General features: G+C 41.2%; 1 protein-coding gene across 6 annotated transcripts in view; it reads left to right on the top strand.

The window, feature by feature from the left end:
• SMAD9 (SMAD family member 9) overlaps positions 1–22,014 on the top strand; it is a 79,713-nt gene that overhangs the window by 42,631 nt on the left and 15,068 nt on the right. For 5 of the 6 annotated variants that reach the window (XM_047875346.1, XM_047875343.1, XM_047875363.1 and 2 more), the window contains 4 exons: positions 5,276–5,964; positions 13,056–13,313; positions 17,134–17,244; positions 18,746–18,967. In XM_047875346.1, the coding sequence (XP_047731302.1) occupies positions 5,553–5,964; positions 13,056–13,313; positions 17,134–17,244; positions 18,746–18,967 (1,003 nt within the window). In that variant the 5' untranslated portion in view covers positions 5,276–5,552. The remainder of the gene's footprint in view (positions 1–5,275; positions 5,965–13,055; positions 13,314–17,133; positions 17,245–18,745; positions 18,968–22,014) is intronic. The other variant, XM_047875369.1, reaches the window with a different exon arrangement.

Below are 22,014 nucleotides of genomic sequence, written 5' to 3'. Positions count from 1 at the left end.
AAAATAGGGATACTGTAGGGATACTATGGATTAGAGGGTCAACATTGATAAGATTGAAAAATTAAAAAACAAAAATAATGAAACAATTATGTCTCAACGTGGTGAGTGTTTCTGGAGTGGGCCCTTGCAGAATGGGCAAATGCTATCTGATCCCCTAGGCTGGCTGGCATACAGCGTGGTTGGTGATGTTGACTTTTCTTGGACACACTGACAAGGAAGCAGTGCCCCTGGAGGGTTGCTCAGAAGTTCTGTGTGTGCAATGCTTTGGCATGCTCCAGGGCAGATAGCCAACATATTCATCATAAATGGTATTTTTTAAATTTTGTTCTCGTCAGGATTAAAATCACCAATTGAATCTTCCAAGGAGGACAGTAAGGAAAAATAATCTTGAGTAACTGCTAACAGGAGTTTGATTTAAACCAACAATTTAAAAATGAAACGTTCCTATCTCCCAAACTTTTGTACAGCCTGACAAATTGGAATTTAGGGTGGAATTAGGTAGTTAAATCATAGTGTATATGCTTGTGGTCAGCTCTGCTCTTCTTTTAAGTGGTCCTGTTTATTTTAAAAACTTGAAAATGAGGGGTTTTTTTGCTTACTCATTTGAGGTTTATTGTAAAATTCAGATGCCCAAAAAAGAAAGTACTGTTTTGTGGGGCACCTGGGTGGCTCAGTCGGTTGAGTGTCTGACTTCGGCTCTGGTCATGATCTTGCGGTCCGTGAGTTCAAGCCGTACGTCGGGCTCTGTGCTGACAGCTCGGAGCCTGGAACCTGCTTTGGACTCTGTGTCTCCCTCTCTCTCTTTGCCCCTCCCCACTCATACTCTGTCTCTCAAAAATAAATAAACATTAAAAAAAAATTATTTTTTTAATTAAAAAAAAAAGGAAATACTGTTTTGTGCTGTATGTGAAGTGGACCACGAGTGAGCCAGAGGAGGGATGAGCTGTGCTTTTGTCCTTCTGCCTACAGAAGGCAAGCTGTAATGGCCAGCAGATAACATTTGTGGAGGTCTGGGGTGATGAGGGCTTTGACTGAAGGCACTGCATGTAATGTCAAACACAGTAATACCAAGCATATGTTTTCTTTTTTTTTTTTTTTTAACGTTTTATTTATTTTTGAGAGAGGGAGAGACAGAGCATGAACAGGGGAGGGTCAGAGAGAGGGATTCACAGAATCTGAAATGGGCTCCAGGCTCTGAGCTGTCAGCACAGAGCCCAACGCGGGGCTCGAACTCACAGACCACGGGATCATGACCTCAGCCGAAGTCGGCCGCTTAACCAACTGAGCCACCCAGGCGCCCCCCAAGCATATGTTTTCACTCTGGTTCCTTCATGGTAATAAAGACAATGCTAGAAAGAAACAAAAGTATGGAGAGAAGAGTGGAAATCATGCTGTGTTGGTACATGACATTTGCTATAAAGAGGGTCAATTTGACAACAGTGGAAAAAATTGTTGTTTTGCTCTGCTCTATGCAATATAGCTTCATGAGTGAAGGCTTCGTTCTCAGGCTGTGCCACCCCAGGAGTAGACTAGGGTAGTAATGTCGTGTCGGCAGCAGCTGAAGGCGTCACACAGTCCCATGTGGCAGGTTACAGCCGACAGCCATGGAGTCATGGAACTATTGCCCAGGCAGAGCCTACTTTGAGGGTGAGCCCCCCTTGACCTGCAGACGAGGAAATGAGGGGGGGCCAGAGAGACCACATGACTTGCCAAAGCTCACATGGTTGGTTTGTGACAAGGGATAGACAGTTGTCTTAGGAAAGTGAGAATTTAACCACAAAAAGAATTACTAGAAAATCATCCTAATCTGCCAAGTTAGTTTGTTTTTTTAACTGTGACCTACATCCTTCTAAGGGCAGCTCAGCAATCATCTCCAAAATCCTTCCAGAACCCCTAAAGTTGGGCCAGAGACTCCTCCCCCTGTACCGCCTGGCATCTCTCTTCCATAGCTCTTGTTAGATTTTGTGGAAATTGTCTGGTCAGGTTTTTGTTTATAAATACTTCACATACATTCATCTTTATAGACTATAAAGATGGCTTTATCCTTCTTTGTATTTTATAGGAATAGAGTAACTAACTATAGCAGTATTAACAACCCCCCTCCTATTTGTGAAACAGTGTTTTAATAACCTCCCTGGGAGTGCTCTGTTTTAATGATGATGATGGGCCTGGGCAGTGCTACTTGAGGAGGTTGTGCTCAGTTTGAGCAGATAGTCTAAGGACATTTAAATTATCTGACAGTGGAAAGCTGTTCTGAGTCAGATTGACACTACTAAACAAGCTTGCATGGGGGGAAGGGGGGGTGCACTATTGATGTCAGAGTGATGACCAGCTGGAGATAAACAAGGGGCCCTTTGTTCCTTTGGTGGCAAAGACTTTATATGAGTGAGAATGGAATGGCCTTAATGAACCTTCAGTGGTTCCCCTGGACAAATAGGAACTGAGGCCTTAATGTTAGTGAGATTCCAAGTCTCCAAGTCTGATTCACTTTTTAAACTTACTTGTTCTATTAAAAAACGTATCAAAACAAAGAATAAGTGTAGAGAATATTATTTTGAACATCTGTGTACCCACCAGCCAGCTTTATTAAACCTTAACTTTTTGATATTTTCTATCCTCTTTCCTTCCCTGCCTGGAGGCTCCTATTACAAATTTAGTGCTAAATACTCTGAGATTCTAAATTTGACTTTTTGGGGCCTCCCTCAATGCAAGAGCCTCTGTGTAATGCGATGTGTGCCGGGTCTTAGAGCTATAAAGAGCCACTGTGAGACCATTATATACATTCAGAATGTGGCAGTGAGATCAGACTGTAGAGGCAGGGTTCCTTGGACCTTAGGTTTCTGACCAGTCGGTGTTTCCCCAAGGGATGAGGAGGGATAGTGGCCCTGGCAAGTCACTTATCAAGGTGAACCTCAAACAGACATGGCTTGAGGAACTCTATGGCTTAAAGGTAGTGCTTTTCAATCTTTTTTGATTGTAACCCACAATACCAAATGACATTACATTGTGCATTGCAAATTCCATTGTGACCTCATGTCCATCTGTCACACAGAACATACACCTCTGAATGAAAGTTTTAGCGAAATAATACTCTTCCTTCGTTAGCTGCACAGCACTATAGTCTATTTTGTTGTTTTTACAAAAGCTGTTTTGTTCTAATAAGTTGATTTCAAGTGCCATTCGTAGATAGGAACACATAGTTTAAAACAACGAGCCCTGGTTTAGAGAACTGTTACTTGTCTGCTGGAACAAACGTTTTTTAAAGGGTATATTTAGTTTAACTCTGTGGAACATTTTATAGAAAGCTTTTATCAGTCACTGACCTAAACTTAAATATTTATTTCACAATTTACTAATAGAAATCCCATGTAAAACTAAGCAGAATTCAAAGCCTGTTGGGGGTTCAGATTATTCTGCATCATGTTACTTCTCTTTAAAGCTCCTAATCTTCTTCAACCATTGCTTTAAGGCAGCCTGTCTTGATTAAGTAAACAGAACTAGAACATAGTGACTTAACTATATTTCATGACCGTTAAGCCACAAAATCAACCTTTCTAAATAAAACCGGGTGTAAGTCAAACTTCCAAGTGAAAAAACCCAGCTATCAAAGCCCTCAAGTCTCCTTTCCATCATCATTTACCTCTATACACTGCTAAAGTAAGTCTATATATGGAATAAAATGATGCAGGTGTTGCTTTAATTTACTAAATTCATCAATTTTTGAGTAACCAGGCTGACATCCTCCTCACATGGGGCCCCTGATAATTACAATTGCAGGGGTTTATGTAGCACCTTCGTTGGGAGAAGTTTATATCATTGTGTTCAGAAAGGTGCAGCTTTCCCTCCAGGGAAGTGGAGGAGAAAATGATATTTAATTCATACTAAACAAGCGATTGTTGGAGATGCTGAGCTAGATTGATTCTTGAAAACTGAGAGTTTGCTTGCTCCAAAATGTTACCAACAGACACTTTAAACGTTAATAGGGTGGCTGGTTTCTAAAATCTGGAGGAGGGAGAGGGTTTTGTTTAAGCCAACTATTTCACGGAGGAGGAAGTATAGTTCAACCTCAGGAAATTTAAATGGGAATGTTGAATAACTGGGAAAGAATGTCTCCTCTGGGTGCCAGGGCGAAGAAGAATTCAGCTGATTTTCAGGCAGAATAACAAATGTGACAGCAGTACCTTTTTCTGTCCACATTTATGTACCGTTCTATATGTAACTTCTAAAAAAGCAGTTCCCAAACTTTTTTGGTCTTATGACTTCTTTCTACTCTTAAGAATTATTGAGAACTCCAAAGGTTCTTTGTGTATGTGTCTTATATCTATCAAATATTTACCATTTTGAAATTAAGAGTGAGAAACTTAAAAATACTTAATTATTCATTAAAAGAGAATGATAAACCCATTATATATTAGCATAAACATTTTTATTTAAAAAACTATATTTAAAAAGAATTATTGGAAAGAGTGTTATTGTTTTATATCTCTGCAAATCCCTTTAATGCCTGGTTAATAGGTGACACTTGGAATTCTCTTACGTTTCTGCATATAATCTGTTGTGATATATTTTTAAAGTTGAATTACATGAAGAAAAGTCTAGCACACACAGATATGTAGTTGGAAAAGAGAGAGCCTTGCAGCTCTCTGAAAGGAACTCTGGGACTCGCAGGAGTCCTTGGGTCACACTTTGGGAACCACTGTCCCTGTAAAGTCGTTTGGAAGAACATATACAAATGGTGAGGTTATTAGTGTCCTAATTTTTTTATTCTATGTACATATTCTTTCATCAGTGAAGATGGGTTACTTGCATAAACTGTAATTGAGAAAGGGAGAAGTGTGAGCACGTTGAGGAAAGATTACAGAGGCTCTCAAATTTAGGCAGAGGAGTTTATGCTTGGGAAACTAAGGAGCCACTGTAATTTCTGAAATAGGAAAATGACTCAGTAAAACTTATATTTGGGATTTAATGGATTATTCGAATTGGAAGAGAGGAGCCACTTCAGAATCTGTTGCAGTAGTCTAGGCATGGTGAGGTGGGCTAGGCCTCAGATACTGGTGGAAATGGAGAGGAAGTTTCAAATTCTAGAAGACATTTTGAAGGCAGAATCACCAAGACTTGGGTCAGGGGATAATGGAGAAGGAAGAGCCAAAGATGACTAAGAGTTTTCAAGTCCAAAACATTCGAAGTGTATTTTCTTCCTTATATCCAACCTTTAATTTTTTTCTGAAAAGTATCCTGATTAAGCTGATTGGAGTGTTTTTTTCTTGTTTTTCAGACTTGGCCAGCCTGTTCTAGGACCTAGCAGAAAGTCAACACAGTTCCCAGCCTGAATCGGTCAGTTACTTCCAGAAGAAAAGGAAGACCTATGACATCCTTGGAGAGTTTGTACCTGTGACAACCCTGGAGAGTTTGTACCTGTGACATCCCTGCAGAGTTTGTACCTATGACATCCCTGGAGAGTTACTTGCTGCATACTTCCCTCAGGCCCTGCATGCAATAAAGGGCTATCTGTCCAGGTCCTCTTTGCACTGGACACCTGCAGTTCACCTCTTATGCACTCCAGCACCCCCATCAGCTCCCTCTTCTCCTTCACCAGCCCGGCAGTGAAGAGACTGCTAGGCTGGAAGCAAGGAGATGAAGAGGAAAAGTGGGCAGAGAAGGCAGTAGACTCTTTAGTAAAGAAATTAAAGAAGAAGAAAGGAGCCATGGATGAGCTGGAGAGGGCCCTCAGCTGCCCGGGGCAGCCCAGCAAATGCGTTACAATTCCCAGGTCCCTGGATGGGCGGCTGCAGGTGTCCCACCGCAAGGGGTTGCCCCACGTCATTTACTGCCGAGTGTGGCGCTGGCCTGATCTCCAGTCTCACCACGAGTTGAAGCCGCTGGAGTGCTGTGAGTTCCCATTTGGATCCAAGCAGAAAGAGGTGTGCATTAACCCCTACCACTATCGCCGGGTGGAGACTCCAGGTGAGATTTTCTTCCTGATGTCATGGTTTATCTTTAAAGTTGAGGAGTCTTGTCCCACTTGAAGAGGAGTGATGGGGCATCAGCAAGACAAGCCCCGCCCCCCACCCCACCTCACCAAAGGAAAAGGAAGAGGGGAGGTTCAAATCCGAGGAAGTAATCCAAACTTTTGCAGTCAGAAAAAATCTAGAAAGAAGGTGCTTCCAGTATACATAGACGTTTTGTGAGATTTTGAAAAATGAATTTTTGTTTTGATGTATTTTGCAGTTGTCATCATGTTTTTCCAGTTCTTGGAGGTCTTTGAAGGTATTAATATGGCCTTGCTATGAACATGAACATCCTGGGGCACCCTGGTGTCTCAGTCAGTTAAGTGTCTGACTCTTGATTTTGGCTCAGGTCACAATTTCACGGTTCGTAAGATCGAGCCCCAAGTCAGGCTGTGCATTGGCAGTGTGGAGCCTGCTAGGGAATCTTTCTCTCTCTTTCTCTGCTTCACCTCTGTTCACTCACTCTCTCTCTCTCAAAATAAACTTAAAAAAAAAAAGGGAACATCCTCCTTTCTATCCTCTCTCCCTCAATGAAACCGAACTAAACTAAAGGAGGTTTTTGCTGCCACTTTCCCCAAGCTCAGGTGCATGGAAGTATCTCATATCTGGGTCTGAAAACAGCCAGTGGAAGAATTGCTAGAAATCCTTTTAGGACTGAAAGCAACAGGAGCTGGGAAAGATTCGCAGTTGTTCTTAAATATGGCTTCAATACTGTTCTAAAACTCTTCATGTACCCATATGTGTGTGTGGGGGGGTACATATATTTCACCCCCTTATGAAGTCTGATGTTTGCCCTTGTCCTTCACACTGGCTGTAGCAGTTTGACTACACTTCTCTTTGGATAGAGTGTTCCTTTGGCTATAGGGCTGCAGTTTTCATAGGAGCTTCCTCTCCCTGACTGGCCACCTGTCTCATTCCGGGAGACCAGAGGGCTGGCACATGAGCTCTGCCAAGTGGCCCATGTCCATTAAAAGATGGGTGTGTCTAGGGGCACCTGGGTGGCTCAGTCGGTTGAGTGTCCAACTTAAGCTCAGGTTGTGATCTCACGGTTCATGAGTTCAAGCCCCAAGTTGGGCTCTCTGCTGTCAACATGGAGCCTGGAGCCTGCTTCACATCCTCTGTCCCCTTTTCTCTGCCTCTCGTCCCCTGTTGGTACTCTCTCTGTCTGTCTGTCTCTTTCAAAAATACATAAACAAAAAAAAAAAAGAAAAAAGAGAGAGAGAGGTGGTTGTGTCTAAGTAGGCCTGGCGTTAACCTTACAGCGGTACTAGGAAGTGCCCAGCCTACAGTGGTTTGAGTTAAGCCTCCTTTCAGGCTCCAAAATCTTGCCATCATGTTGTATAACTATAGTCAGGGAAGTCACTGCCTGCGTGTGGATGCTTCTCACAGTTTCCTCATCCTGGGATTGAGTGAGTCTCTGTAGAGACTGTTGAGAAAGCCCTGGAGAATCTGACATGTTTTCACTAGATCATATAGGTCTTAGCTTTCTTCCCTTCTTTCCTTCCTCTCTCTCTAGGCTCTTTCTGTATACCAAAAAAAAAAAAAAGTCATTCAGGTCCAAGTTTATGACAATGACTTGATTCTTTTTTGCTTGTTTGTTTCAAAGATATGAGTTACAGTAAGCACTCAAAGTATACCTGATGAAAAAAATGTTCATTAAGAAATCATTTCTCTCTTCCTGAGTAATGGAGTTGTAAAATGTACATTGCAAGAAGTTATCTGGCTCATTGTCTCTGGTTTTCCTTTTGAATACTAGAAAACCTAAGTTTAAAGCCTTATTTGGTGTTTTAGTTTATGTAAGGTTCTTTTAGAAATATTAATGCAAGGGGCACTTGGGTGGCTTCGTAGGCTTGGTCAGTTAAGCATCGGACTTCAGCTCAGGTCATAATCTCATGGTGCTTGAGTTCAAGCCCCGTATAGGGCTTTCTGCTGACAGCTTGGAGCCTAGAGCCTGCTTTGGATTTTGTGTCTCCCTCTCTCTGTGCCCCTCCCCTGATCATGCTCTGTTTCTCTCAGTCTTTCAAAAATAAACATTAAAAAAAAAGAAATGTTAAATGTAAATGTTTTTACATATGGCAGGTAGATTTCATATTATTATATTTTAGGTTTGACTTCCCAAAATGAAAGATGGGTAGATATAATATTAATTTTAAGGTAATATTTAAGCTACACAGGATTTTTTATTCCTAACTTTGATGTTTTTTATTAGAAAAAGCAGATTTTACATCTAGCTTTCTGGTCGTGTTTAAAGTAAATATTTTGAGAACAGTGAGGATGCTAATGTTAAGCAAGTTTATTGGGTTCCTAATTATCATAAAGCTTAAGTTTTTCATTTGAAATCTCATTTTCTTGACTCCCTCATTTTAGGAACATTGAGGGCTACACTCAGATTTTCTTTTTACTCACACAACCACTTAAATCATCTATTTAAATGCTTTTCAAACTACCTGTAGTGAAGGACCAGTTTTTAATTTTTAAATTTCCAACCCTCAAATATCAATACTTCTGTAATACAAATGAATTGCCAGGCAAATGAACATTTAAGAAGACTTACCAAATGCGAGCTCAGTTTTGTTTTTGTTTTTGTTTTACTCTTCATTTCAACAGATATAAAATTGCTCTGTCAAATTGCTGTTCAAATTTTAAACCTTAACTCTCAGTTTCAATACTGCACCTTCATCGACTGGTACCCAGCAGTTAGTACGAGTGTCATTAGTACTCAAACCTCACTTTGCATGGCTGGAGTTTAGTAGAAACCATGCGAAAAGTGTTTTTGCAGCGTGTGTTGATTTTACTCCTTGCGACTGGAGCTTATTTCAGGAGTACAATTTCTTCTTGACTGAAAGTACCCATATATCAAAACTACATGACTCTTGAAAAAGATACAAAAGCTTTTCTCAGCTCTGCTTTGTACATAACCCATATACACAGTAACTCCTGCCACTTTTGCCCCCTTGTAATGCTTAGTTGTTAAGACTTAGTTGTTAAGACAGTGTGGTATTTGGGGTGCATCAGTGGCTCAGTGGGTTAAGCGTCAGACTTTGGTTCAGGTCATGATCTCACGGTTCTTGAGTTCAAGCCCTATGTGGGGCTCTGTGCTGACAGCGAGGAACCTGGAGCCTGCTTCAAATCCTGTGTCTCCCTCTCTCTCTGCCCATCCTCTGCTCACATTCTGTCGCTGTCTGTCTCTTAAAAAAAATAAAAATAAAAAAATAAGACAGTGTGGTATTTAAAAGATGGCATAAAATTGAACCACTGTCTGTAATCTCACTATGTCATATTTGTAAGCAGCAGTTGTGATCTAGAAATAGAATTTAGTAATTAGGAATAACTATTACTATGGGTTGAATGTTTATGTATCCCTCCCCGCCAATTCACATGTTGAAAATCTAATGCCTAAGGTGATGATATCAGGAGATGGGAGCTTTAGGAGATGATTTGGTCACGAAGAAAGACCCTTATGAATGGGATTAGTGCTCTTCTAAAGGAGGCCTCAGAGAAATCGCTTATACCTTTCCACCTTATGAGGACCCAGATGATCAGAATATGTAGCTTGGGAGAGAACTTTCCCCAGAATCTGACCATGCTACACCCTGATCTTGGACTTCCCAGCCTCTAGGACTGTGAGGAATAAATTTTTATTGTTTATAAGCTACCCAGTTTATGGTATTTCTGTTATAACAGTCCAAATGGACTAAGACAGCTATGTTTTGAGTTAAAGTTTTAAAAATATGATCAGTGTAAATCTAAGGTAAACTAGCCAGTCAAGCTGAATAACACCAGAATGATACCATCAGCTTTCTTTACAAAAGTTTTCATCCAGGTGGTGAAAACACATTATCAAGGCATTTGTCTCAATAAAGGAGGATGGGGCACCTGGGTGGCGCAGTCGGTTGAGCGTCCGACTTCAGCGTGGTCACGATCTCGCGGTCCGTGAGTTCGAGCCCCGCGTCGGGCTCTGGGTTGATGGCTCAGAGCCTGGAGCCTGTTTCCGATTTGTGTCTCCCTCTCTGTCTGCCCCTCCCCCGTTCATGCTCTGTCTCTCTCTGTCCCAAAAATAAATAAACGTTGAAAAAAAAAAATTAAAAAAAAAAAAAAAGGAGGACGGACCCCCCCCCCCCTTTTTTTTTCTTTTGGTGCTTCTGATCTGTGGCCTACGAAGAAATTGAATTCTGTGTATTCAGGGGGTATGAGTCCACTCAAAAAAGAAAAGTGAGTGTTTATTTGAACCTTGTTATCATTGTGATGAAGAAACGTCATCGCAAAAGAAGCCATATACCATTTACTCTGTCGGGCCCTCACTTTCAGACAACTCATGGAGAAAGTCATCTTTCTCCTGCGTATTCATGGAACACATAAAAGGAAGTTTAATGGCTTATCATCCAGCTCATTTTTTGAATGATGATGCCATTGGGTGCCCTATAATGTCATAAAACAGTATATGCACATATTGGCTTTTAAAGGGGGAAGAAATAATTTGTTTCTCTGCACCCTCGACTGTTGTGGTTTAGTGTAAGACTTTTCATTTACCTGTTAGAGTTTATTTTCTACATGTAGAATGAAAAAGTGTTGCTTGTTAAGAAAGACATAAATGTATTATGGTGGATAAGTGGTAGGCTTTGTGATTGATGTTATTTTATTGCTATTATTGTTGTTTGTTTATTCTGAAACATTTACCCTTTAAAAAATTGTTTTAGGGGCGCCTGGGTGGCTTGGTCGGTTAAGCGTCCGACTTTGGCTCAGGTCATGATCTCACGGTCCGTGAGTTCGAGCCCCGCGTCGGGTTCTGTGCTGACAGCTCAGAGCCTGGAGCCTGTTTCAGATTCTGTGTCTCCCTCTCTCTCTGCCCCTCCCCTGTTCATGCTCTGTCTCTCTCTGTCTCAAAAATGAATAAACGTTAAAAAAAATTTTTTTTAATTGTTTTAATGTTTATTTTTTATTAAAAAAATTTTTTAATGTTATTATTTATTTTTGAGACAGAGAGAGACAGAGCATGAACAGCAGAGGGGCAGAGAGAGGGAGAGACACAGAATCTGAAGCAGGCTCCAGGCTCTGAGCTGTCAGCACAGAGCCTGATGCAGGGCTCGAACTCACGGAGTGTGAGATCATGACCTAAGCTGAAGTGGGATGCTTAACCGATTTAGCCACCCAGCACCCCTGTTTATTTAGTTTTTAGAGAGAGCACAAGTGAGGGGAGGGCAGAGGGAGAAGGAGACACAGAACCTGAAGCAGGCTCCAGGGGTTGAGCCGTGAGCACAGAGTCCGACACGGGGCTCAAACCCACAAACTGTGAGATCATGACCTGAGCCAAAGTTGGAAGGAAGCTTAACCAACTGAGCTACCCACGTGCCCCCAGAATATTTACTTGTTTATGAAAGTTTTTATCAATATTTGCATATGGTAACACATCAATAGTGTGATTAAAAACAAGAGCTACCACATCCATCTCCAGAAGCAACTTCTTTTAATCATTATTGGTTAGTTCTTTTGCTAGTTCCTTCCATTATTACCAAAAATTATGGAGATAACTCTAGATAATATACACCTAGACAATGTTTACACATTGATTCCTAAAAATTGTGGAGGTAACTCTATATGATATGCTTATAAATCTATTTCTGAATTTATCACCTTTAGATAATTTCATTGACTAATACAAAAGATGAGGATTTAGCTAATTTATATTAACTTCTCTCTTTTTTCCTTCTTTTTAAAATCTTTGATATCTACATTTTAGTTTATGATTTATGTTATTTTTTGGCTACTGTATTGGTTTCCACCGTGGGATCTTGTGTTAAGAATTATTTTCCCTTAGAAGAGCCTTGGTCCATTGCTTTCTAGTGTCCAGCATTGGTGATGGGAAACCAACAGTCAGTTCAGTTCTCATGTCTTCATAGGTGGCTTTGAGGTGATCCTCTAGGAACCCTTAGAATATTCTATTTGCCCTTCGATGTTTGAAATTCAAGGTGGTATGACCAAGTCTGGATCTGTTTTCGTTAACTGGGTTGTGTATTCCACGGCTCTTTTCAATGTGATGACATAGATCCTTCTTTAGCTCTGGGAGATTTTCTTCTGTTATTTCTTTGATCACTTCCTCCCTCTGTTTTTTCTGCTTCTCTTTCTGGAACTTATGTTGGTCAGAGGCTGTACTCAACACCATTTACTGACAACTGCCAGGTGTTGTGACACTGCAGAAATCAATAGGAACTAAGAAAGCCTGGATAATGTTTGCCTTTGAGAATTGCATCCATTCCTAACTGTTTGTATAGAATCAGGATCAAAAATACTTTTGTTTTTCAAGTATGGAATTCAGAAGAAACACACATGGGGCTTTATTTATAAGTTCTCTTATTTCTGCTTATCTCTTACTTCTATAACTCTCTGTTTATCTTTTACTTAATGATTTTTAGTTACCTTTAAATCTTTCTGGTAAAGACAAGTAGAATTTTTTTTCTTTTCTTTTCTTTTCTTTTTTTTTTTTTTTACTTTAGCAGTACCACTGAGCCTAAAATTTAGGCTGGCCATCTGAATAATTCAACATGGTATCTGAGGGAAAAAAAATTCTGAGGATCACTTAGAAACCAATTTTGCCTTAAAAAAATAACCACTTTATGGGCAAAATTAAAGGAAGACACAAGCAATTAGATCTGCAGATGGCCACATAATAGGGCAGCTCTGGTAATTTCTGTGGTAGGACTGAATAGACAGTCTCTTTAGAGTGCTGACATCAGAACGATTCTCCTCTAAACTGTTTTTTTGTTTGTTGTTGTTTTTTACTGTGATACTCTGTTTAATACTCAGTTTGCAATAAGAGTGTTTAAGCGTTAAACTTTGGTGTTCAGCTTGTTTCACAAGCTCACTTTCTGGGAAAAGATGGGACCTTAACTGACAGGTCTAGAGCAAGCACAAAGAATGGTGGATGGATAGTTCCCAGAAAACAGAGTTGTCTCAGCAAAAATGGACAGACACAAACAGCAAGCGTCCACCGGGTTTTGTGCCGCCGAGCCAACGTTTGAGTCTAACCCGCTGGTTCCTTTCTCATCCTAGTGCTGCCTCCGGTGCTCGTGCCAAGACATAGTGAATATAACCCCCAGCTCAGCCTCCTGGCCAAGTTCCGCAGTGCCTCCCTCCACAGCGAGCCTCTCATGCCACACAATGCCACCTATCCCGACTCCTTCCAGCAGCCTCCGTGCCCTGCGTTCCCTCCCTCGCCTGGGCCCGTGTTCTCACAGTCCCCGTGCACCGCCGGCTACCCTCACTCCCCAGGAAGCCCCTCCGAGCCAGAGAGCCCGTATCAACACTCAGGTCAGTAAAAGCTGAGGTCGGTCGGGGCGCCTGGGTAGCTCAGTCGGTTGAGCGTCCGACTTCAGCTCAGGGTCACGATCTCGCGGTCCGTGGGTTCGGGCCCCGCATCGGGCTCTGGGCTGATGGCTCGGAGCCTGGAGCCTGCTTCGGATTCTGTGTCTTCCTCTCTCTCTGCCCCTCCCCCATTGATGCTCTGTCTCTCTCTGTCCCAAAAATAAATAAATGTTAAAAAAAAAATTTTAAAAAAAGTTGCAGTCGGTCTCCATAGAGCCTGACCCAACACAGTTATTCACGGTGGGGCCGTCATCATCATAATCACTGGCTACTGATGTTCATATGGAGCTTTACAGTTTGTGTGGCAATCTCCTGTGGGCCACTAGACCCTGCCCCTTCTAAGATCAGGGCCATTTGGGAGCATTTGTTCTGGAGCTACAACATCTCTTTGCTCTGATTTCTGGTTCTAATGCTCTGGGAACGCTCAGAAACGAAATGGCTTTTTTTTTAAAGGTCGCAGAATTGAGATAATAAAATACTTGGCTGACTGAAGCAGGAAGACTTGGCCTGAGGGCAAGAAACATGAGGGGTCCATGCTTGGCCTTTTCTTTGCATAACTTCACCGGGGCAGTGTCAGGCCTCACCTCACCAGCGTGTCCTCCCTTTGTGTTGTGTGAAGCCAGCACAGCATCTTGAAGACAGACTTACTCTAAACATTTGCTGAACTGAAGAAGCCTACGTAAGGGAGAGGGAGTGTGCATGCCCTGGGCAAAAGAGAGAATCAAGCACGTTGTCATAATTGCACATGCTACCATGGCTATAAAGTGGGTCTAAGTTAGATAATGATGAAGAGGTTTACATGCACCTCATGAGTGTGAGGTAGATCATATCCCGAGGAACAAGTTCTTAAAGGCATGAATAGATTCATTTGGTGCCAGATGTTATTATCTGCCTCATTCATTTGTTCATATATTCATTTATTTAAGAGAGATTTATTGAACTTTTATTACATAAAACATTGCTTAGGGAGCCGAAAGGAGAATTAAAAGATCGGTAAAAATTGTCCCTATCCTCACAGAACTTATAAAATGTGGGAAGACAGGAAAGGAGTTGCCCTTCCTTTCTGAGTTATTCAGTTCTTCCTCAACAATACAGCTACTATTTTCATATACATTTACTATTTCATTTAACACACTACATTGTATAATTCCCTCTGGGTCTATTTCCCCCATTCAGCTGTCAGTCATCTTCTCTTTTATATGCGTAGCACAGGCGCTAAAACACAGTAGTCGCTCATTCGTTGGTTACAGAGTAAATGGACCACCACACAGGCATTTGGAACACAGGGCTAGTGCTCAGGGTTATAGATATAGATGTTATTGAGTCAGTAAGTAATTACTGAGTGCCTAAAAAGTGCCAGGCACTGTGCTACTGCTACAGGTACGATGATGATTGATTATGACTGTAGTCTCTGATTTTTAAGAGGTAATGGCTGTTGAGAACAATCATGGTCTCAGTAATGCCTGGGCGAGTAACTATAAGGACTTGAACTAAGGGAGGTATATGGGGATGGAAAGAAGACAATGAATTTGAGGAGGTGGACTCAGTAGCGCTTGATGTGGGGTGAGACCCTGGGAGGAAGCTCAGGGGTCATCCACACAGACTGGAAGGAGATGGCTGCTGTCTTACAAGAGGCTGGATTCACAGAGAAAGAGACACAACAGGAAGAGAAGTCATTTGAGGACAGAGCCATGGTTAAGAGAAAGGAGGATAATTATGTCACCAACACGTATTTACATAAAATGTATCTGCACTGTAAAGATTGCCTGCACTGACGTTGTCTTCCTGAATTGGTGGGACTAGCAGGTTGATATTTTCCCTCTTCCTACCCATGAAAGATGGACCTCAGCACCTTTGCAGAAGCTGCTTAGTTTTTAGGGAGGGAGTGGCTCTTTTCATTTCGGAGAAAACAATTCTTTTCTGAATGATTAACAGCAAAATGCAACCTGAATAACAGATCCACAGATAAGTGAGACTAAAAGGAAATCTTGAAATTCACTGGTTCAGCCCCTTAATTATTTTTTATACCAGGTTTATGGAGATACAGTTCATACATCTATCATGGAGATAGAGTTCACACACTTAAAATGTAGCACTTAATGGTTTTTCATATATTAATTTTTTAAAACTGTGGTAAAATATATATCACATAAAATTTGCCATTTTAACCATTTTTAAGTGTGCAATGTCGTGGCACTAAGTACATTCATAGTTGCGTGCTACCATTACCAGTGTCTATTTCCGTAATTTTTTCATCGACCTGACAGGAAATTTGTATCCATTAAGCAGTAGCTCCCGATTCTCTTCCTCTTCCTTCCTCCAGCCCCTGGTAACTTTCAACCCACTTCTTATCTTGATGAATTTGCTTATTCTAGGTACCTCACAGAAGTGGAATCATATGCTATCTGCCTTTTTTGTGTCTGTCTTATTTCAGTTAGCATAGTGTTTTCATAGTTTAGGTTGTATCCTGTGTCAGTTACTTCATTTTTGTGACAGCAGTATTCCATTGAATGGATATACCACATTAAAAAAAAATCCATTTGTTGGTTGATGGATGTTTGGGTTATTTCCACCTTTTGGCTAGTGTGAGTGCTGTTGTATACACTGGCATGCAAGCATCTGCTTGAGTCCCTGCTTTCAGCTCCTTTGGGCATATGCCTAGGAGTGGATATGGTGATAAGGTAACTATGTTCAACCTGTATTTTATAGATAGACCCAGTCAAGGACCTACAAAAGGGCCACCTTGCTGTATGACTTTCCTATAAACAGAGTCAGCGTTTATTTTCTCACAAGGAAATGATTTATCCACGGTTGGACGATGTGGCATGCACTGGGAACTGCCATCAGTGCCTGTAAACATACATGTCTTCATCTAGCCATTGACCTGCAGACTCAGAATTTCTGAGGAATCTGCATCTTTAACTAGAGTTTCACTGGCAATTTTATGCACACTTTAAGCGTGGGAACTACTGGAATGGACAAAATTCAATTCAACAAAGGCAGACTGAGTCAACTTTTCATGCCACTGCACTCCATCCACCCCTAACAAAACAAGACTATTCTGAACTGACATTAGGAATGTATACAGGAGGAATCAGTTATTCTGATGTTCTCACTGAAAGGTTCTTCCTCTGCTGCAGGAGTTTTTATTGTGTTGTGAATTAATTTCTGATAAGATATTATCTACTGAATGCACACCCATTTGCCTAACCCTGATCACTGTCCAATTATAGAACTGATATTTGGGGAGAAGAGCTCCTCTCAGCATGCCTTGGGGCACAGGTTATAATCAGGTTTCAACTGTTCTGCATTTTGGGGAGCAGATTTGGAACTATCTCAGAGAGAGACCATCTCTGTGGCCATTGTACAATCCATGGCAACAGAGGAATTGAAAATTAAGCTCACTTCAAAGAAGGTTTAGCTTTCTGCTTTGAAAGTCAGACAGCAGACTCTTCTGACATTGCAAAAGCTAGGAGAATAGCTCCTAGCTTTGAAAATCTTATCCTACATTCGTCGGAACTTATAACTCATAGATAACTCCTAAGTGAGAGGGAAAACTAATCAGCCGTTGTGTGAGGATGTCTGGACAACCGATTTCTTCTATATGACACTCACAATGTCCTGCAGAATAGCCTTATTATATTACTGCCCGTCTTTAGCAATAACGCTATCCACCAAGCCCTGGAGTTTCACAGCAAGAAAGGTTGGATCTGTCTTTGTGCAGTTTATCAGTTTGACATTCCTCTGTTTTACTGCTTTCTTTTAGCTGACACACCACCCCCGCCTTATCATGCCACAGAAGCCCCAGGGACCCAGAATGGCCGACCTGTAGATGCCACAGCTGATAGTCATTTAGTGCTGTCAGTGCCTAATGGAGGTAAATTTGTAGATGAACAGCTAAATGTAGCTGTTTTCCAAGAGCATTACCTATTACCCCACAACAAAACAAATCCAAAAACAAAATGAAATGTGCTAGCCTGCTATTTCACATGTGTTTTAAGGGGCAGAAACCATGGCTGTGCATTTTAACTTTGGCATTCCTCAATACCGTAGAGTGAATGTTTGTTTATCAGCCCGGTTACTAGAGTAAGTTAATTTTTTATTTTAACCTAACATTTAGATGTTTGTAGTTCTGGATGTTGAGTACAGGAAGTGGTATTTAAGTTAGTAATTTTGCTCCAGTTGTGTTTATACTGTAGTTTTGTCATGGGGTCTTTGATTTGGCTTAGAGGGGTGCCCTTACAAATATATGTAAATATGTAAATAGGGTTTTTGCAGGATTTTATCTGTTTCCTATAATGAGCTGGATAAACGTTGCTCAATTTTCACGTTCACATAAACCACATGGCGATCTTCTGTAAATGCAGGTTTTGATTCTGTAAATCCGGGGTGGCATCCAAGAACCGGCATTCCTAGCAAGCTCCCAGGCAATGCACAAGCTGTAGTTCCAGGAACCACACTGGGTGGAGAGGGTGTAAGGGAGCTTAGTGTTTAAAGTCGGCCAGGGTGAAGTCTTCTATAAGTAAAGGCCCTTTTGTAAATCAGATAATAACCCCCTAATGTATGTTTCAAAAATTTATGTTTTAGTGCATATAGGAACACACTGTAGATATAAGACTAACTAGGATATTCAAAGAGAAGAGAACTAATATAATCACTAAAAAAGGTGGAGAAAGTGGCGAAGAATTAGCACTCTGAACTGTGGTTGGTTACTGGCAACTTAATTAGCTTTGAAAAGTTTGGCATAACATTCTTGGATTTCCTAATGAAACATACAGCTGTCTTTAAAATAGTTTATGCCATAAATAACTAAGTACTCCATATGTACACATCAGAGAATGTGAGTCTATATAGAAGTTTTTTTTCTTTCTTCAGTAATTTAAATTCCTATCTGAAGTTTTGATTCAGCTTTTATTATATCCAAATTATTATTTTTCATTTTTAGTTTGTTAGGAAATGATACTCTTGTCACAGGGACTCAGTTTGGTACAGTGACAGTAATATGCTATCATTCACACATAAAGAGAAGGTGACCTGCCACCATCCTTGGAGCTGTCTCCTTTAGGGGTGATGGAATTGACATTGATCTGTTCATATTGTTGTTTGTCAGGCCCCCTCAATACTTATAAATATGATTACAAATGCTCTAACCATGGGAGAGTCACAAGGACTGTGGCCTCTGTGCCACATGTGTTAACTAAATGAGCTAACTACAATAGCTTCTGTCAAGTGACAGGTTTGTAAAGATCACAAAGAGCATCCTTGTCTCTCAGCCACCTTTCTGGTTGACAGCGTTAATGTAAGTTTCCAGGTGGAATCGTGAGATGGGAAGCCAGGCATGACAGTGGTGATGTGCTCTCTCATTCTTTTTCTTGCAGACTTTCGACCAGTTTGCTACGAGGAACCACAGCACTGGTGCTCTGTTGCGTACTATGAACTGAACAACCGAGTTGGGGAGACATTCCAGGCCTCCTCCCGAAGCGTGCTTATAGATGGATTCACAGACCCTTCAAATAACAGGAACAGATTCTGTCTTGGACTTCTTTCTAACGTTAACAGAAACTCAACAATAGAAAACACCAGGAGACACATAGGAAAGGGTAAAAGCAAATATGTAATTCCTATATTCTTCTGAGCTAAAACATGGGACAGGAACAAGCCACATACTGGCCACATAACCTAGCAGGTTGGTCCTAGGCTGTTGAGCTGGGAGAAAACAGCTAGGCTTTCAGGGTCTTAGTGTCTCTACTTCTAGGGTCAGCACAGCATCTTTTGGAGAGTGGCATAGGTTAAATATTATGAAGACAAACAAGATGGTAAATATGAAGAAGGCAGGATGAAAGTATTGAAGGGAAGTATCATGAATTATTTTCAAATTGCCTAAAGATGCAAAATAAGAGGAACTCTGGCTTGGTGATTATATACATCAGGTAAAGTGACCTTTGGAGACTTAGAAGCGAGGTAGTGAAAATCACGACCTGTTTATGTTTGGGAACCTTTGGCAGCGATTGGCGGTCTCCTGTGGCCAGGCATTGTTACGAAGCAGATGGGCACAGGCTTCACTGGGGTCTGGCCAGTGGTGCTTTGAAGCCTGTCTCATAACCATGATCCACGGTAGCAAATCCTACCCGAGAGTGAGGCCTGGTTGCAGATCTTTAAGTCATTTTCTTTATATTAGAATAGTTGGTAGCGTTTAATACCTGGTTGTCCACTATCATGTCGGACTACTGTGGATTCACAGGCATACAGAACCTTTAGAGTCATTTTATCTTTTCTCTCTCCCTCCAGCCCTTAGACCACTTCAGCAAGGTAGCCACAAGCCTTTTCTTTCAGATTTCCAGAGGAGATTGATTATTGTACTCGATGATCATTCTAAATATTCTTTCTAACATACCCCCTAAATTTCTTCTGTCATAGGAAACCTACACGCCGTTGATTAGAAACAGGTTGAATTTATTCATTGATGTTGACTCTCGTGGTGATATTTATGTTTGTTTATATCCTGTATTTTTCCATAGTGGCTTTGAGGTGGCATAAGGGAAAACTTTGCAGTGAAATGATAAATGAAAAATAGAAAATCAGAAACTGGGGGCTGAGGGTGGCAGGGAAGGAGAATATAGCTAAAGGTGACCACTGTAATTGTGATTAAAATTTTGCTCTAGGTTTCCTAACAGGGAGGTCAAAACAAAGAAACACAACTGTACTGTAATTTTTATCGTAAAGGAGGAAGCATAGCCATTCTTTCCCTTTGACTAAATTCTTAAATTTGTCAGGTACTGCGGTTTTACTTTCAAATGATTTTTATAAGAATCTCCAAGTGAAATCGAGAGGCAGAACATTAAAACATTGTGGAGCTGTGTGCTGAGGGGCTTTGCACATTGGTCTGTGTATTAGACTTCAGACTTATGCTGCTGCCACTTGATCCAAAGATAGACTTCAGATATTAAAGGAGTGTTGTATACCTTCTGGGAGACCTTCCGAAAGTAGCTTGCTTAAGGTGCTGCTGCTGCAGACATGGAGAGTTGAGGTTCTGCATTATTGCCTGAGAGCTAATCGCCAGGTTAAGAAGCCATAGGAAAAAGAGCTAGGATAGATAGATAGCCTTTTACGGAAGCCAGAGAGTCTGTCTAAGTGCTGATTGGCTGGAAGGGCTAGGATGGATGGCCTTTTATGGAAGCCATAAAGTCTGTGTAAGTGCTGATTGGATGGAAGGGCACTCCACCCTCATGTGGTCTCCAATGCAGAGTCAGAGTCTTCTCAGAAAGCTGTTTGGAAGTGCTTTAATGTGGGAAAAAAACCCACCTTTTTTTAGAGGAGTTAATAAGTCATATCATAAACCATGGCACACACACAAAGTTGTCTTAGAATTTAAAAAAATTTTTTAACATTTATTTATTTTTGAGAAAGAGAGAGAGAGAGAACCAGAGCATGATTTGGGGAGGGGCTGAGAGGGAGACACAGAATCTGAAGCAGGCTCCAGGCTCTGAGCTGTCAGCACAGAGCCTGACACGGGACTCAAGCCCACGAGCTGTGAGATCATGACCCGAGCCAAAGTCGGACGCTTAACTGACTGAGCCACCCAGGTGCCCCAGAGTATTTTCAAAGGAAGAGCTATCAGTCTTCTATGAGGTCAAGGGACTGTTTCTCAGGTGCTCCCTTGGATTATTTGTTTCTAAGCAGCAGGTTTCCTAGAGCACCAGCCCGAATAAATTTGGAGCAAAAGCCCACCTAGATTAGTGAATAAGTTAACTTTTTCTATGGAGTTAATTAATAGAGACACTTAGATTTCAGAGATAGGCATTCATCTTACAAATATTTGTTGAGCATCTGTTCTTAGCCAGATTATTCCATCATTAGGGATGTAACAGTTGTAAACAAAACAAAAACACAAAATCCTGCTTTCATGGGCTACCTATTATAACTAGGGAAAGACAGAGAAGAAATAATGGTATGTTTATTGATTAGAGAAAAACACAGGAGAGGAAGAAAATGGGGAGGGCATGTTTTAATGCAGAGTGGGGTAGCCAGGGAAGACTTTCCTAACAAGGTCACATTTGTTTTTTTTTGTTTGTTTGTTTGTTTGTTTTTATGAAATTTATTGACAAATTGGTTTCCATACAACACCCAGTGCTCATCCCTAAAGGTGCCCTCCTCAATACCCATCACCCACCCTCTCCTCCCTCCCACCCCCCATCAACCCTCAGTTTGTTCTCAGTTTTTAACAGTCTCTTATGCTTTGGCTCTCTCCCATTCTAACCTTTTTTTTTTCCTTCCCCTCCCCCATGGGTTCCTGTTAAGTTTCTCAGGATCCACATAAGAGTGAAACCATATGGTATCTGTCTTTCTCTGTATGGCTTATTTCACTTAGCATCACACTCTCCAGTTCCATCCACGTTGCTACAAAAGGCCATATTTCATTTTTTCTCATGGCCACGTAATATTCCATTGTGTATATAAACCACAATTTCTTTATCCATTCATCAGTTGATGGACATTTAGGCTCTTTCCATAATTTGGCTATTGTTGAGAGTGCTGCTATGAACATTGGGGTACAAGTGCCCCTATGCATCAGTACTCCTGTATCCCTTGGATAAATTCCTAGCAGTGCTATTGCTGGGTCATAGGGTAGGTCTATTTTTAATTTTCT

Source organism: Prionailurus viverrinus, chromosome A1 (genome assembly GCF_022837055.1).
Source record: "Prionailurus viverrinus isolate Anna chromosome A1, UM_Priviv_1.0, whole genome shotgun sequence".
Classification (NCBI taxonomy): domain Eukaryota; kingdom Metazoa; phylum Chordata; class Mammalia; order Carnivora; family Felidae; genus Prionailurus; species Prionailurus viverrinus.
Note: the sequence above shows the minus strand (reverse complement) of the source record. Positions and strands in the feature narration are given on the sequence as shown.